The 18,739-nt window shown below is 39.2% G+C and overlaps 1 protein-coding gene across 1 annotated transcript in view; it reads right to left on the bottom strand.

Moving 5' to 3' along the window:
* CCDC141 (coiled-coil domain containing 141) overlaps positions 1-18,739 on the bottom strand; it is a 204,396-nt gene that overhangs the window by 73,250 nt on the left and 112,407 nt on the right. The window contains exon 8 of the mRNA XM_032637784.1: positions 4,213-4,385. Coding sequence (XP_032493675.1) covers positions 4,213-4,385 — 173 coding nt within the window. The remainder of the gene's footprint in view (positions 1-4,212; positions 4,386-18,739) is intronic.

Here is an 18,739-nt window from a genome sequence, read left to right as displayed (position 1 = left end):
CGTTTTTTCCCAGTTCATAGGTTGTCTTTTGTTTATGGTTTCCTTGTTTTTGAGTTCTGAATTGGTAGCTCACTGAGAACACAAAAAAGGAGGTTCCTCGTTTTTGCCCAATTATGGAAAACTTCACCCTCACACAAGGTCTCCGACCCAGCACTTCCAATCACCACAGCTTCCTGTGGCTTAATAAATGCATTATTCTGCTTGGCAGCAGGGTTAACGTTGGGCTACCTTTACACTCAGTGCTCAGAGATGATGCCAAGCAAGGCCTAAGAGGAGGTGAGGGGGCCGGAATCCAGAGCTTTCAACCTCACTGTAAGCCTGGTTTGACCATTATCAGATCCCATGATAGGTAACTTGCATCATAACTAAATGCAAACGAATGGGCTAAAATGCCTTTGATGTTAAAGTGTACTTAGGTTATGTCACAGATATCACACTCTGAAAAGATAATAAACAATTTAACAATGACTCAGAATTATCACCTGAGCATTAGGGAGGAAATAGAAGGGCAAGGAAACATGTAAATAACCATCATTTATCTTGTGAGGCTGCTCCAATTTCAAAGGTATTTGATTCCAGGTTAGAAAAACAGTGTGGATCTGTTCCTAAAATAATTACAAAGTTCTCAGATTTACTGGGAAGCTTCATCTTAGATAAATGTGAACTTCTGAAGTCCTATTTTATTAACTAACCGGAAAAAAATTAGATCTAAGGGTCTCTGAAATTCCTATCTGCCCCAGTACTAAATTTTACCTTTATTACCTCAAGATAAATGTTTATCTGCTCTATTTCTAATATAACCTTCCCCAGTTAGTGAAAATGAATATGATTTGGTACAGCTGACTCTGCCGTAGTCATATGAAGCAACCATGTAACTCTCAATATTTTGCTTTTAAAACTCTTTGTATAGAAGGTAAATAAACAAGTGAACCAATTATTTATCGGGTGCTTTCTGTATGCCAGAGTGGTGTTATCGCATCTGATTAAAACATCCTCTATAAAATGCATATTTCCATTTTACCGATGAGGAAATTGAGGTTCAGAGAAGTTAAAAGTCATGGCATTATTTTGGCTCTCAGAATGCATGAAATAAAACTCCTTTGATACTAAGTCCTAAGCTTCTTATGCACACCAGTTTTCAAATGTCTGATAGTAGGAATTTTAGTGTTTTGTGTCCTAGTAGTGTGGCTGGCATTCAGAAGTCTAGGAAGCCATTGTGATGTTCAGTAACACATACTTTTCTCTGTGGAATTTATGTTTATTTCCATTGTCATTATTCTAAACTCCACCTTCACTCCAGCTGTGGCTGCAACTTGAAATCTCCTTCTGCTTCTCTCCCATGGCAGTGACCCAGGTCGTTGAACAGATAAATCATTAGATGAGGAAGGGAAGCAAGTCCCAAATGGTATGCATGGGATTGAGGTCATTGACTATGTGTGGCTCTGGTTTGCGACTGAGATTCTAATGTGTTTCAATTCAGCTTCTAATGGATTTCTATTCTACATCTACCCTCTGAATCAAAAATGTCCTTTGCCAAGTAACAATTGCACTTTACCTTCAGTTCCTCCTGCAAAACGGAAATAGTATTGATTTGTAAAATATTGTGAAATCTCAGGGCAACCAAACACCTTGGAACTACTATGAATGCTCATATATCTAGGATGTTGACAGAAATCACACTGCTATTTTTTTTTTTAATCCAGTTACCTACCATTAATTCAAGTTTCTTGAAATGGTCCCTAACTATTACTTCTTCTATTAAGACTCAGTCTGCAACCTGACGAACAGAACTATAGATGTCCCTTTGAAAAACAATATATATGTAAAATTTAAGACTAGAAGGAGCAAGGAAGGCAAAAAGAATGAGACTAGCTAAGTAAACAAACATGTCGACCATTACAAAATGGATGGCCAAAAAGAATCACTAGAATCCTGAAAATAGACTGTAATGTAAAATAAAAGCACTTCTCTTATATTTAAGTATTGAAAATAAAGTATTACTGATTAGAACAAACAGGATAAAGTTTAGCAGTAATAACTTGTGACCAGCTTTCCTACTCTTAAGACTTAAGCATCAAAACTAAATACGGAACTTCAGTTTCTGGTCAAGAAGCAGGGACTGGATTTACCCTCATGCCTTAAACAACTCAGACATTGAAGGACAGGTAGCACAGGACAGTGATCCCTGAGAGAAGGGAAATGAATGAGGTGAGCCTTACGATTGCATCAGCCTGCTGTCTGGGAGGTAATTTCCAGATCAAAGCTCAGGGAAGTGGAACAAAACAGAGTCCAAAGGATGTACTGTTTTGAAGATACAGAGATCAGACTTAGGGGAGGCCAAGGCACCTAGAATTTCTGGGGCAGCATATCAGTGACAGATCTTCAGATCTGGGGAGGGGTCTCTGGCTGCTTCCTGATCCACCCACGCATGAAAGGAAACTGCCTAAGGTCAGGGAAAGTACCACAAGTAAAGGGTGGCCTGAACAGAGAAACAGTATGTATCTGTGCTTTGAGACCTACTTACTAAACTGACATGAGACCAATTACAACTGGAGACATCACCACTTAATCCATCATCACATGACTCAGATCAATGTCAAACAGGTACACTGAGTCCAGGCACAACAAGTCCAGGGACCCCATAGAATATCTTCTGCCTGGTCCAAGATTCTTATACATTCTAGAAGACTGGACCTGTAGCAGGGGAGGGGAGAAAGGAGCTCTCATACCCATAGGGCCAGACATGAGCACACTGGTTCTCCTAGAGCCGAGCGGACACACCATTACCTGATGCATGACATGGAGCCAAAGTAGGGAAACTTAGTAACTACAGCTATTGTTAGTTTTCCAAAGGTGAGAATTATTTGCCCTTTTCATAGCCTCAGCTTTTTAGCTCCTGCTGGAATATCTTGGATTATTTCTGATCTTGACTTTGCATGGTCCCATAGCAACCATCACAAGCCCTGGTTAAATGTATCTGTCTGGACTCAGATTATCTTCTGAAAATTCCCTAAACCCAAATTTACCAAATCAACACTTGTAAGCATGTCTAAAATAGAGCAGAATGAGGGTTTAAACAGAAATAAAATAATTTTTACCACATTTGACCTATTTCATTGTTCCTCAAATTGAACGTCTTTGAGTTTCAAGGGGATTGTGGATATGGAAGATAAAAACAGGGCTTACCCCATTTGCAGAATTTTTTTTGTCTCTCTCTGTCAAAACATAAGCCCTGCCATCATTTCTTCCTAGTCAGTATCTGTTCCATCATCTGCTCTTTCTGTCGTCTCCATTTTGTCTTCCAATCCCTATTCTTGATCATACGTTCTCACTGCATTCTCTTTCTGCTTCTCAAGGTCCTTCTCTCTCCTCATTCCCACCCATCTCTAAGATATACCAGAGTATATCACACTGATATACTCACTGAATGTGCTCATAAAAACAACCCACCCTAGCACACTGGTTAAGAGCAGGTGGTCTAGGATGCACTAGACCATTAATCTGGATCCATGCACTTGAATTCAAATTCTGGCTCTGCCACTAACTAACCAGCTGCATGACCTTTTGCAAGTTACTTAACCTCTCTGTGTCTCAGTTGCTTGTAAAAAGAGAACATTAATAGTATATTCTATGCCTTGTAGAGTTGCTGTGAGGATTAATGGGATAATGCTTCTAAAGCTGTTGAGACAGTGCCAAGCATGTGGTGGGCTCTCAATTTTTTAAAATGTAATTATTATTAATTAATAATAATGTCATCTTTTACTTAGGGTTTTGCTTGGTGAGCCATCAAGCTCATAAATGAAAGGGCATTCTAGAACTTTATTTTTTCCAGAAAGGAAAAAAGGGACAGAGTAGACTCAAGGCTTACGAATTAAAAGGGAGGAAGAAATCCCACGGAGATGCTAGGATATAAAAAGTATACAGAAGGAAAGTTCTGTCTCTCCTTTTGTTCTTTCCCTCCTCCCTCCTCAGAAACTCATAGAAAGAAAGCTTTAGCATCTTCAGGTCCTCAGGTCAGAATATAGCCTCACTTCTGCATGCACAATGCTGTGTTCAGAATTACTGTTGACCAAAATTCAATAGATACTTTTAAGCCATGTCATAATGCAGTAAAACATCAGAAGTAGGGACAAAAAATCATGCAACTTATTTTTTAACAGACTGTGGAAACTGTGAAAAAGCTTGTCACACTGAGGAATAGACTTCACTTACCTGCAGGAGGCTAGTTGGTTGATTAAGGCTTGTCCCTCCTGCAAAGCATCAGCTGTGCAGTCTTTAATTTCTCTGTGTAATTCCTCATGCCTCGCTGCCAAGACAGGCAGACTTAAACCCTCTGATTTAAGGAGCTTAAGGTAAGCTTCAACTCTTCCAAGTACATCAAATGCCTGCCAAAGAAAACATACTTTCATTTTCTGCTCATCTAGTTTAAAGTCTACATCAATGTGCACACAAAATACTAGAGATTAAACCAGCCTGTTCAATTTATTGGTTTGATCATAACCAAAAACAACAATCTGAGTCTTAGAAAATAGCTGTGTAGCTTTAAGGCTCCGTTTAGGGAAACTGATCATAGTTTAGTTCAGCACAGATAAATGTCAACCCCATAAAATTACCAAAATGGTTTACATTGAGAATGTACCTATATAACACAGTTATAACTATATAAAATTTGGAGAGCCAGGATTATTTTTTGCACATTCTGTACTGGATACAACTAACGGATGAGATGTTTTAAAAATATTATGCAGACTTTCATAACCTGAACATCTCTGTAATCTTCTTTTAAAAAAATTCCCAATAAATTGCACCTTGAACCTGAAACACCATGGGGAAGTATTCAAAAAATTTTGGGACTTTTGTCCCTTGCCTTTCTGAGTAAAAGATCTTCTGCCTGCTCCATCCAAGGCATCCGTCTGTCTATAGAAAAGATTGGAATTTGGTTCTGAAACAGTGCAAAGACTAAGGCCAAGGTAATATTTAGCTTCTGACATGTAAAACAGGATTATGCAAAAAGAAACATCACCTTGCAAACCAAGATACTGTCTTGAGAGAAGATTTTTTAATTTCTTTATTTTCTTCCTTTATTAGCAGATCAACAACCAGGTATGGGGGATTAAGCTTATAGAATGAACACAGAGTAGAGAGGAGCTATCCTTTTGGCCATTAAGGCCTAGTTGGCATTAAGAAGGGGGAATATATGATATAAAAGCAGTAAAAGAAGACTGTGGCAATATGAGGAAAAGAGAGATCAGAGTGCCATGGTCTTCATGGGTTCTTGATAGCCTATCTGTGAACTTGGGCCTGGAGAGCAGGAGATGAGTTAGGTAAGTTGAAGAGAAGATGAACAGCAAGGGAGCTCTTGCCACGTTGCCCTCTGGCTGTACTGGAAGAAGCCACCTTACAGGGTGCTCCACACCACTCTGAAGAACAGTCCTATCCCAGGAAGCTTGACTGGGCCACCATCAGCAGGGGCGTGAAGCCTAGCCTTCCTGGGTTGTTACAGTGGAAGCCAGTGAGCTCATCAGGGGCCACCAGGTCAACTAGGAAGACTCCACAATGAGAGCAATGTTCTTGTGAGTCGACTACCACTGAGAACTGAGAGAGACCAGAGAGGGGAGCAAGGCTGGGTTGATGCTGAGGGAACACAGTTTAAGCCAAATGTAGAGGCTACAGCCGTGGGACCTGTGTAACAGCACACATACCTCTGCACCTGGCCACCTTTGAAGGGAGTGAGTTGTTGTTATTTTTTTTAACTTTATTGAAGTATAGTTGATTTACAATGTTGTGTCAATTTCTGCTGTTCAGCAAAGTGATTCAATTATATATATATATATATATATATATATATATGGTTTATCACAGGATATTGAATATAGTTCCCTGTGTATATAGTAAGAACTTGTTTATCCATGCTATATACAATAGTTTGCATCTGCTAATCCCAAACTGCCAATCCTTCCCTCCTCCACCCCGCTTGCCCCTTGGTAGCCACAAGTCTATTCTCTATGTCTTTGAGTCTGTTTCTGTCTTATAGATAAGTTCATTTGTGTCATATTTTACATTCCACATATAAGTGATATCATATGATATTTGTCTTTTTCTTACTTCACTTAGTATGATAATCTCTAGGTCTATCCACATTGTTGTAAATGGCATTATTTCATTCTTTTTTATGGCTGAGTAATATTCCATTGTATATATGTGCCACATCTTCTTTATCCATTCATCTGTCAATGGATATTTAGGTTGTTTCCATGACCTGGCTATTGTAAATAGTGCTGCTATGAACATTGGGGTACATGTATCTTTTCAAATTATAGTTTTGTCTGGATATATGCCCAGGAGTGAGATTGCTGCATCAGATGGCAACTCTATTTTTAGTTTTTTAAGGAACCACCATACTGTTCTCCATAGTGGCTGTACCAGTTTACATTCCCACCAACAGTGCAAGAGGGTTCCCTTTTCTCCACACCAAAGGGAGTGAGTTTTAATGGCAGAACTGGAACTGGACAAAATTTGAATTTACAAATGAAATCTTTCAGATACTGTCATATGACTCATATGTTGAGATTCTGTTTTCCCACCAATGTCCTCATGTCTTCTGAATCTGCATTTACTGAGAGTGTATAAAGCAAATTCATTCCCATTTATTTAGTAGATGATAGGAAGTAATACGAATAATCACTACAGTTTAATGAGAACTATGTGCTTCTTCTCTACTTCGTGTTTCACAATTACTTTTCATTTTGTCAACAAATATTCCTGATCGTCTGCTGAGTTCCAGGCATATTATTCTTAAGAGCCATGGGAGGCAGCAAGAAATTATCCCCTTTATATGAATGAGAAAACTGTGTCTCAGAGAAGTTAAATAAATTTCACCAAGTCACACTGTGCTAAGGGACAGATTTGGTATTTGTACTCAATCTGTCTGGCCCCGAGGGCTCTGCTCTTAAATCCTGGGCTATGGTGCTATGTAGCAAAGGATTTCTATGGCAGGCTTATGAGAGAGGGGCATTTCCAAGAAGACCGTTAATCTTAGGTGGAAAAGGTAGGATTTAAAAACTTACTTTTTGTAAACAGTGTCTACTTTTCCTTCTTACAGGTGAGAAAGGATACAGAGAAAGATTGAGCTATTTCTCTTATGTTTATAGGACTGTAAAAGAAAGATCGCTTTATTAAACTTTGAACCTGAAGAACTCTTCCTTATCTGATCCTTTTTCTTTCCTGCAGTTGGCAACAGAGCCAAATGTTTCAAGATGCTGATGTTAGAAAAGATGATTTGAATTGCTTCCTGGATCTTTCCATAACACACTGAAACACCACTAGGCAATAACCACTGTTTCTGGAATTTTGTTTTATATTTTTAATTTTATTGCTTATTTTGAATAAATTGGAGTCCCTTGTTAGTCAAGGGTTAGTTTTAAAGCCAGTGCCTAAAGTAAAAATCTGGTGTAGTCAAAATAATCATGAACTCCCTTAAGTCATGCTTAAAGTTTAATATATGCTTATAGTAATACATACTCACACTTAGGACTGAGAGTCACCGAGCTAGGATAAAGGAAGAAATAAGGATAAATCTATACTTAGATGTCAGGACATTCACTTCATTCTTTCTTTAAGATAATTCTCAAGTTCTTACTGTGAATGGGGAAGGGATACAGACTTCAAAAGTGCTTTTTCTTGCCTGTAAGTTTAAGTCCATTCTATCTTAATATTAAGCCATTATAACCTTAATAAATATCATGTTTATTATTGAGAATTAAAGAAGGAAAACATATGAAAGTAACAAGGGCACGACGGTGGAAATGTAGTAAGTACTCAGAAAATATTTGCCGGTTCTTACTCTAAATCTTGATTGATCAGACACATCTTTGAAAAATCACTGAGAAGAGCACGGCCACCTGTTGCCTGTCGCTCATCCTACGTGGCTTTTTCTCCTTGTGTCCCCACTGAACAGCTGCTACTCTCAGATCCTTGGTCACTGGTCTCATCTTCATAGGAGTTAGATTCTAAAGCCACGTGTACATTAAACGCATGTGTGATGTGACTCCACCCTATTCCTGAAGGTTATCATAAAAGTATCATTTCCTAATGGCACGGAAATAAATTGAAGAGCTAAACATTCACTAGAAGGAGGAGGTGGTAGATCACGGACCAGTATAACCCATAACTTAGAATTAAAATAGCCAGATTTTCTTCCAGAGCTTTTTCTCAGAAATATCAAAGTGTCAGGAAAGTATTTATGAATTGCTCTATGTATCACATTTAAGAGAACTATAGCAGTAGAAAGGAGGTGAGTGATTTCTTTCCTTCATTAGCTCAACGAGTATATTTACAAAGATCTACCATAGGTAAGATGGGCTGGATGCTGTAAGAGAGCTTATTCCTTACCCTTAATCCTAACTTAACCCTAATGGGAATAATCTACAGACACAGATATAGTTAAATTTCTTAATTTTAAGAAGAGACCTCTTTCAAGATTATACTGTCTGTGATTGTCTGAATCATATGCAAAGCTTGTTTCTCTTATTCCCACATAGAAAATGATCTAAGTATCATTGTTCTCACTTAATCTACCCCCAGAATAGAACTGACTGCTTGTGTATTTACCAGATCCGTAAGGAACCTGATATACTGGATCCAGTCTGGAAGGAGTCTCTTTGTTGCACACATGGTACAGAACAGGTTATTTCCAGCAAGAACACTGTGGCCTCCACATAAATGCCTTTGGAATTCATATTTTACATTTAGGTTTTTGTCCTTCACATCCCCCTCTTTCTTCAAACCTTGTGTGAAGGTCAAATAGAGGTTTTATGAGTGGACTGGAATAAACAAGGATATAGGCACAAGGATAATAGTTTCTCCCTCTGGGTTCTAGCTCTTCTTGACTATTTTATATGGCACCACTCAGTTCTCAAGCAGACAAGGAGGAGATGAATCAGCTCTTTTGGCCCTGGCTTGGGAAAGAGTAAGGAGTTGCTTAGGTTTTGTGTTCTAAGATGCTAATAAATATCTTTCCTTTTTCCCTTGTGAAGCACAGGATCCCAAGCAGGCTGCACCAAATCAAACAGAGATGATATCAAGACTTGGCACATTCGATTCCTTTAAAAATATCTATGAGATTAATATGTTTAGCAGGAACCATGAATCATGCAGCATAATTCTTATATCGTGCTGTTTCACAAAGATGTTTAATAAGTAATATTGTTTACTTCCTGACTAATTTGAAGAGAATCAACATTAAAAGAAAGAAAACAAAAACCACTGTAGCACCCTGAACATTTCCTTTCACGAATCCCAAGGCTGGAGAATGAGTTTGGTCAGAACCTTTATAATTACCAAGGATGCAAAACTTAACTCAGCTTCTATTTAGAGCACTGACCTCCACTATCTGCAGAGATTCAATTTTCCTCTGGGTTTAGTTTTTTAAAAGACCAAAAGCTTCAGTGTCTTTTCCTAAACATTACCTGAGATAACTTCTGGTGGCTCCCAGTTTGGCAAGCTGATTCCTAGTTCAGGTCCTGTCCAAGATTTCAAATGCCATGAAGACGGGGACAATAGGGTGATGTAATTTTCAGCTCCTCATACTTGCTGCCTCCTACTACTGCTCTGGCTTATTCCTTGCCTCTTCAAAGTTGTTGCATCTGGTCCCCAGAACTCCCTCCGTGTTACAAGGTTGATCAGTGATGTTACTGAGAGGTGTTTAAAATCACAAGTACCTAAAGCAGGGTTTTACATCACAATTTGAAAAGCTAAAAAAAACACTGGACAAGAAGGCGTTTGGGATTGAAAGTGGAATGTATCTGAAGCCTTTGATTAACAAGGAATTGGAGGAACTTTATATATTGACCATTTCTTACTTTTTCTGAGATGAGTCCATCTTAGAGATATATAAACTAGACCCATAAGTAGAACTTTAGCCAGCTAGTCACTTTATAATTTCTGGTTTTCTTTTACGTAAATTGACCCAAATGGTTTTAGGATGATCTTGGGAATATTAACATGGAATATGTCCATTTGCAATGTGCAAAGCACTTTTTTGCCATTTATTCAACAAATGTTTATTGAAATCTATGGAGCAAGTATGAAAATGAACAAAAGCACTGAGGTCATGTTAGAGTGGCGAGTGCAGTATTAAATGCACATATAATGACAAATGATGGCTAGAACGTAGGAGTGCTTGGCTGTTCTATGCACTAGTCATGTATTAACTCATTTAGATAAAGCAAGGACTCTGTGAGGTACATATAATTGTTATTTCTATTTTACAGATTAGAAAGCCAGATGCACAGGAAAGTTAAGTAACTGCCCAAGGTCACAGAGCTAATAAATGTCTGAGACCAGATTCATACCTAGGCAGCCTGGCTCCAAAATCCATTATATTATGTTACAAAAGTGTCATCCTAGCAAATGTTTCTATATATTCACTTAATACTCCACAATTCCATTTATTTATTTACACTCCAATTCTCCCCTGCAAAGATTGTGTACATTTATCACTGATTTTAAGAACTTTCATTACTTTCATTACTGAATGTTCCCTGAAGTAGAATTGTTAGACCATTTTATTTATTTTTATTTTTTTCCTGTTGGGTGATACAGTTGATCGAAAGGCAAACTCACTTTCTCCAGGAGTTCACTTACACAGAGGTAGCTCCTTAAGAATATCTCTTCCCCATGACAAACCAAGGCAATCAAACCATACCCCAAAGCAGAAACCCAACAGAATAAGGCTATCGGCATTGTCAGATGACACTCAGAAGCAGGAAAAAAAATTATAAAGCTATATGATGACTGTCTCTTCAGCACTGCATTTGGCCACATACTTATTAAATATTTTTTTTCTTTTTAAACTAGCTAAAGAAAATACTCTCGAGCAGGGTTAGTTCTTAAAGCAACAAACAGAAAAAAATACGTATGTGTATATAGTGAAATCAAAGAAGGACAGCACGTCAGAGCTGGCGAGGACCTTGAGCCAGCTCAAGGCCAGTGGCAGATGACGTCCTCAACAACGTCACCTGCCACTCCGAGCGCAGGACTCTCAAGGTCACCCCGTCAAGGTGTTAGACCATTTTAGAAAAGAGTAAACTCAAGCTCAAAATGTAAATTGATTCGTCACATAGCCAATCATGTATTCATTCATTCAACAAAATGTTTTGAACACTAGGTGTCATAAAGATGATTAAGACAATCTCTCTCTAAGGACCACAGAGAAATACTATGGGAATAATAAGAAATAAGCAATGAATGCTGCCTAAAGACCTCTCAGAGGAGGCGATACGGGTGATGACAAGTCTCTTTCTACATCACTACCCTCCTTCTCAGATATGACACGGAGAATGAACTTGAAATTTGTGTTCCTGTGTATTAAAGTAATTAATCTCTTCTCTTTCAAAATGATCTAATCCCAACTACCTTGGATCAATATAATCTCTTATGAACAATATAATGTAGTTAGTTGGCCTTGAAACTCCACAGTTTCTAATATTCCACTGCTTTAACTCATTCAAATAATTATTGAGCATCTACTACCTGGAAGGCACTGTTCTAGGTGTTCTGGTGAACACAAAGTAAAATTGACATGTTACTTACCCTGAAGGAATTTTAATTTAGCAAAGGGAAGTAAATCTACCCAGAAATATCTGTAATACAAGGAAGAATATACTTACTGCCAATGGAGGGGAGCAACAGACTGAAATTATGCATAGAAGGGAAACAAATTAATACATTCATACCTTAGAATTCAGTTGATAGCTTTATTGTGAAAGATATTCATGAGTGAGTGACAACAAAACTGACTGTCTTGATGATAAGACTATTAAATGTAGACTGAGTTGTGGGCTTTCATGAGAAATGTAAGATGTCAAAGGTATTCCTTGATTTTTTCTATTTTAGATAGATATTTAATAATTGTATGTTAATAGTTTAGCCACCTTTATCAAATGTTTACTGTGGTTTAAATAGCCTGTCCCTCGAAGTGAGAGCGTGGCATGGACATATATACACTACCAAATGTAAAATAGCTAGTGGGAAGCAGCTGCATAGCACAGGGAGATCAGCTCGGTGCTTTGTGACCACCTAGAGAGATGGGATAGGGAGGGTGGGAGGGAGATGCAAGAGGGAGGAGATATGGGGATATATGTACACATATAGCTGATTCACTTTGTTATACAGCAGAAACTAACACAACATTGTAAAGCAATTATACTCCAAAAAAGATGTTAAATAAATAAATAGCCTGTCCTTGAGCTCTAAAACCACGAGTTTTAAAACCATCCTCAGAGGGATCACAGGAGCAGATTAAATTAAGATATCATCTGCGTCTACAGGAGGAGGTTTGCCTCTTGATGATTTTTGCAAGACCTTAATATCTCTGCATATTTAAGGACAGGTTTAGCATAAGATAGAAACTTCCTAGCATGCTATTCAAGACCGTTCCTGACCCCTTGCCTCTTCTACCACTTTTTGCCTCTCATCACTCCCAGCTTATACCCTACACTCCTGGTAAAATAAATTACCTGAGGTTCCCCAAACAGCATTATACCATGTAGCCTTCCCCTAATTCCTTCTTGCCCAGCCTTCCAAATTTAGCTCACTGGTCCCTCCTCTAAGAGAAGCCTTGCTTGACATTTTCCCTGGGTCAGGTTAAGGATCTCTTCTGTGTTCCCTAATGCTCTAGGCTTACTCCATCATGGCTCTTCCCACAGCACACAACACTTCTGTTTCCTTGTCTCTCCTCTAAACAAGGCTGATGGGGTCTTAAAGGCAAGGATCATATCTTTCACTGCTTTAGCTCAAGTACCCATATGACGCATGACAACATACTAGCTGAAGGCAAAGGTGGAAGAAGGGAGGGAATAAAAGCAAGTTGCTTTTCTAAGAGAAACGGAAGTTGTTCTGGAAGTGAGAAATTGGAGACAGGCTGCTTAAGAGTTACGAAACTGAAAGTAATTATACTTTCCTTGATGTCTAGTGACAGTTAGCTTAATTTCTTGAATTCACTTCTGTCACTTCAACAAATTCCTTCTGGATAATATTTTTTGGATGTTCTACTTGGACAGGTTTCTTCTTTCAATCTGTAGTACAACTGGTCCATTTTAGTTAATTGTTTCTCACATCTTGGCTAAAATGTATCTATTTTGAAAAAGGTAGAATAGTGTGTATATAAATTTTTAAAAATGTATCAAACTCAGTGCTTAATTATTTTGTTTTTGTCTGAAACAATAATGTTGCTGTAGGCATTACTGTTTGGTATCACTGTAAATATCTTTAAAAAGCAACATCATCTTTTTAAAAGACATCAACTTTTCAGCAGTGATGGCAGAAGCAGTAGAAGCCATAACAATTATTATATTTCAAAGTGCTTCTGTTATGTTCCTCTGGCTGACCCAACTTTTGCTTCACCTGTGCTTTAAGGCCGATCACCCAAGAACCAGACCATGTAGTTTTGACCTCGGTCTCCTCTGCTTTCCCCAATGGAATCATATGGCTGGGAATGGAAAGCATGGGAATGAAACTTTGTGACCCATCAGTCATGTTATACAGCTTTAGGTTCAATCATCGTTGTCATATAAATACAGGCTCATACTGTTCTTCTCTTGAAATATATTATATATATTTATCTCTGATTCAAACCACATTCCCTAAACAATGATAAATAGATTTTGGGTGATCAATATTAACCAGAGCTTCTTTTTTGTGAACATGCTAGAAATATAATAAATGAGATCATCTATAATCATGAAAGATGAAAATTTGAGGGGATCAAAATGAGTTATGATAACAGGTGCTATGTTCACATTTCATGCATGTCCTCATAACTCTTAGCAACATCTGGTAACCAGAGAAACTCTTCTCCAATCAGCTATCATCCAGTGTTGACAATCAACCCGTACTTGTATTTGTGGCTAAGTGATTTAGCAAATAGGTTCACGGAACGCAGCAGATAACTCTAAAATGAAAAGGGGATATATCGGGTTCTTTGAGTTACATGGCTCAATCTCCACTTGAATCTGGTTTATGAAAAGCATCAGCAGCATTCAGTAAAGTTTCAGGATACAAAATTAATACAGATAAATCTCTTGCTTTTCTATACACTAATAACGAACTATCAGAAAGAGAAAGCAAGAAAACAATCTCATTTAAAATCACATCAAAAAGAATAAAATACCTAGGAATAAACTTAACCAAGGAGGTGAAAGACCTATACTCTGAAAACTATGAAACACTGATAAAGGAAATTGAAGATGCTACAAAGAAATGGAAAGACATTCCATTTTCTTGGATTGGAGGAATTAATATTATTAAAATGTCTATACTACCCAAAGTAATCTACAGATTTAATGTAATCAATACGACATTCTTCACAGAACTAGAACAAATAATCCTAAAATTTATATGAAACCACAAAAGACCCTGAATTGCCAAAGAAATCTTGAGAAAAAAGAACAAAGCTGGAAATATCATGCTCCCTGATTCAGACTACATGTTACAAAGCTGCGTAATCAAAACAGCATGATACTAGCACAAAAACAGATACATAGATCAATGGAACAGAATAGAGAGCCCAGAAATAAACCCACACACCGATGGTCAATTAATCTACAACAATGGAGACAAGAATATACAGTGGATAAAAGACAGCCTCTTTAATAAGTGGTGCTGGGAAAACTAAACAGCTACATGCAAAAGAATGAGATTAGAACATTTCCTCACACCATATACAAAAATAAAATCAAAATGGATTAAAGACCTAAATGTATGACCTGAAATCATAAAACTCCTGGAAGAGAACATAGGCAGAACACTCTTTGACATAAATCGTAGCAATATTGTTTTGGATCTGTCTCCAAAGGCAAAGGAAACAAAAGCAAAAAAAAAAAAACAACCAAATTGGGACCTAATTAAACTTAAAAACTTTTACACAGAAAAGGAAACCATCAACAATAGAAAAAGGCAACTTACTGAATGAGAGAAAATATTTGGAAACGATATGATTGATATGAGGTTAATATCCAAAAATGTACAAACAGCTGATATAATTCAATATCAAAATAATCTGATAATAAATGGGTAGAAGACCTGAATATACATTTTTCCAAAGAAGACATACAGATGGCCAACAGGCACATGAAAAGATGCTCAACATCACTAATCATCAGAGAAATGCAAATCAAAACTACAATGAGATATCACTTCACACCTGTTCGAATGGCCATCATCAAAAAGGCCACAAATAACAAAAGTTGGTGAGGATGTGGAGAAAAGGGAACTCCTGTGCACTGTTGGTGGGAATGTAAACTGGTGCAGCCACTACGGAAAACAGTATGGAGGTTCCTCAAAAAACTAAAAATAGAAGATGGCGGAAGAGTAAGATGCGGAGATCACCTGCCTCCCCACAGATACATCAGAAATACATCTATACGTGGAACAGCTCCTACAGAACACCTACTGAACACTGGCAGAAGACCTCAGACCTCCCAAAAGGCAAGAAACTCCCCACGTACCTGGGTAGGGCAGAAGAAAAAAGAATAAACAGAGACAAAAGAATAGGGATGGGACCTGCACCAGTGGGAGGGAGCTGTGTGAAGGAGGAAAGGTTTCCACACACTAGGAAGCCCCTTCACGGGTGGAGACTGTGGGTGGCAGAGGTGGAAAGCTTCGGAGCCGCGGAGGAGAGCACAGCAACAGGGGTGCGAACGGCAAAGCAGAGAGACTCCCACACAGAGGATCAGGGCCGACCGGCACTCACCAGCCCAAGAGGCTTGTCTGCTCCCCCACCGGGGTGGGCGGGGCTGGGAGCTGAGGCTCGGGCTTTGGTCGGAGCACAGAGAGAGGACAGGGGTTGGCGGCGAGAACACAGCCTGCAGGGTGTTAGTGCACCACGGCTAGGCGGGAGGGAGTCCGGGGAAAAGTCTGGACCTGCCGAAGAGGCAAGAGACTTTTTCTTCCCTCCTTGTTTCCTGGTGCGCGAGGAGAGGGGATTAAGAGCGCTGCTTAAAGGAGCTCCAGAGACGGATGCGAGCCACGGCTAACAGCGCGCACCCCAGAGACGCGCATGAGACGCTAAGACTGCTGCTGCCGCCACCAAGAAGCCTGTGTGGGAGCACAGGCCACTCTCCACACCTCCCTTCCAGGGAGCCTGTGCAACCAGCCACTGCCAGGGTCCCGGGATCCAGGGACAACTTCCCTGGGAGAACGCACAGCGCGCCTCAGGCTGGTGCAACGTCATAACCGGCCTCTGTCACCGCAGGCCCGCCCCGCACTCCATGCCCCTCCCTCCCCCCCTGCCTGAGTGAGCCAGAGCCCCCAAATCAGCAGCTCCTTTAACCCCGTCCCGTCTGAGCAAAGAACAGACGCCCTCCAGCGACCTACATGCAGAGGTGGGGCCAAATCCAAAGCTGAACCCCCGGGGGCTGTGCAAACAAGAAGAGAAAGGGAAATCTCTCCCAGCAGCCTCAGGAGCAGCGGATTAAATCTCCACAACCAATTTGATATACCCTGCATCTGTGGAATACACGAATAGACAAGGAATCATCCCAAATTGAGGAGGTGGACTTTAAGAGCAAGATTTATGATTTTTTCCCCTTTTCCTCTTTTTGTGAGTGTGTATGTGTATGCTTCTATGTGAGATTTTGTCTGTATAGCTTTGCTTTCACCATTTGTCCTAGGGTTCTATCCATCCGGTGGGTTTTTTTTTACTTAAAAAAAATTTTTTTCTTAATATTTTATTTTAATAACTTTATTTTCTCTTTATTTTATTTCATCCTCTTTCTACTTATTTTCTCTTTATTTTATTTCATCCTCTACTTTCTACTTTCTACCTCTTTCTGAGCCGTGTGGATGAAAGGCTCTTGGTGCTGCAGCCAGGAGTCAGGGCTGTGCCTCTGAGGTGGGAGAGCCAACTTCAGGACACTGGTCCACAAAAGACCTCTCAGCTCCACGTAATATCAAATGGCAAAAATCTCCCAGAGATCTCCATCTCAACACCAACACCCAGCTTCACTCAACGACCAGCAAGCTACAGTGCTAGACGCCCTATGCCAAACAACTAGCAAGACAGGAACAAAACCCCACGCATTAGCAGAGAGGCTGCCTAAAACCATAATAAGTCCACAGACACCCCAAAACACACCACCAGACGTGGACCTGCCCACCAGAAAGACAAGATCCAGCCTCATCCACCAGAACACAAGCACTAGTCCCCTCCACCAGGAAGCCTATAAAACCCACTGAACCAACTTTGGACACTGGGAACACACACCAAACACAACAGGAACTATGAACCTGCAGCCTGCAAAAAGGAGACCCCAAACACAGTAAGAGAAGAAAAATGAGAAGACAGAAAAACACACAGCAGATGAAGGAGCAAGATAAAAACCCACCAGACCTAACAAATGAAGAGGAAATAGGCAGTCTACCTGAAAATGAATTCAGAATAATGATAGTAAAGATGATCCAAAATCTTGGAAATAGAATAGAGAAAATGCAAGAAACATTTAACAAGGACCTAGAAGAACTAAAGATGAAACAAGCAACGATGAACAACACAATAAATGAAATAAAAAATACTCTAGAAGGGATCAATACCAGAATAACTGAGGCAAAAGAACAGATAAGTAACCTGGAAGATAAATTAGTGGAAATAGCTACTGGAGAGCAGAATAAAGAAAAAAGAATGAAAAGAACTGAGGACAGTCTCACAGACCTCTGGGACAACATTAAACGCACCAACATTTGAATTATAGGGGTTCCAGAAGACGAAGAGAAAAAGAAAGGGACTGAGAAAAAATTTGAAGAGATTATAGTTGAAAACTCCCCTAATATGGGAAAGGAAATAGTTGATCAAGTCCAGGAAGCACAGAGAGTCCCATACAGGATAAATCCAAGGAGAAATACGCCAAGACACATATTAAACAAACTGTCAAAAATTAAATACAAAGAAAACATATTAAAAGCAGCAAGGGCAAAACAACAAATATCACACAAGGGAATCCCCATAAGGTTAACAGCTGATCGTTCAGCAGAAACTCTGCAAGCCAGAAGGGACTGGCAGGACTTATTTAAAGTGATGAAGGAGAAAAGCCTACAACCAAGATTACTCTACCCAGCAAGGATCTCATTCAGATTTGATGGAGAAATTAAAACCTTTACAGACAAGCAAAAGCTGAGAGAGTTCAGCACCACCAAACCAGCTTTATAACAAATGCTAAAGGATCTTCTCTAGGGAAGAAACACAAGAGAAGGAAAAGACCTACAATAACAAACCCAAAACAATCAAGAAAATGGGAATAGGAATATACATATCGATAATTACCTTAAAAGTAAATGGGTTAAATGCTCCCACCAAAAGACAGAGACTGGCTGAATGGATACAAAAACAAGACCCATATATATGCTGTCTATAAGACACCCACTTCAGACCTAGAGACACATACAGACTGAAAGTGAGGGGATGGAAAAAGATATTCCATGCAAATGGAAACCAAAAGAAAGCTGGAGTAGCAATTCTCATATCAGACAAAATAGTCTTTAAAATAAAGACTATTAGAAGAGACAAAGAAGGACACTACATAATGATCAAGGGATCGATCCAAGAAGAAGATATAACAATTGTAAATATTTATGCACCTAACATAGGAGCACCTCAATACATAAGGCAAATTCTAACAGCCATAAAAGGGGAAATCAAAAGTAACACATTCATAGTATGGGACTTTAACACCCCACTTTCACCAAT

This window comes from Phocoena sinus, chromosome 7, assembly GCF_008692025.1.
Source record: "Phocoena sinus isolate mPhoSin1 chromosome 7, mPhoSin1.pri, whole genome shotgun sequence".
NCBI lineage: Eukaryota > Metazoa > Chordata > Mammalia > Artiodactyla > Phocoenidae > Phocoena > Phocoena sinus.
The sequence above is the reverse complement of the archived record's forward strand: the minus strand, read 5'-3'. Positions and strand labels throughout refer to the sequence as shown.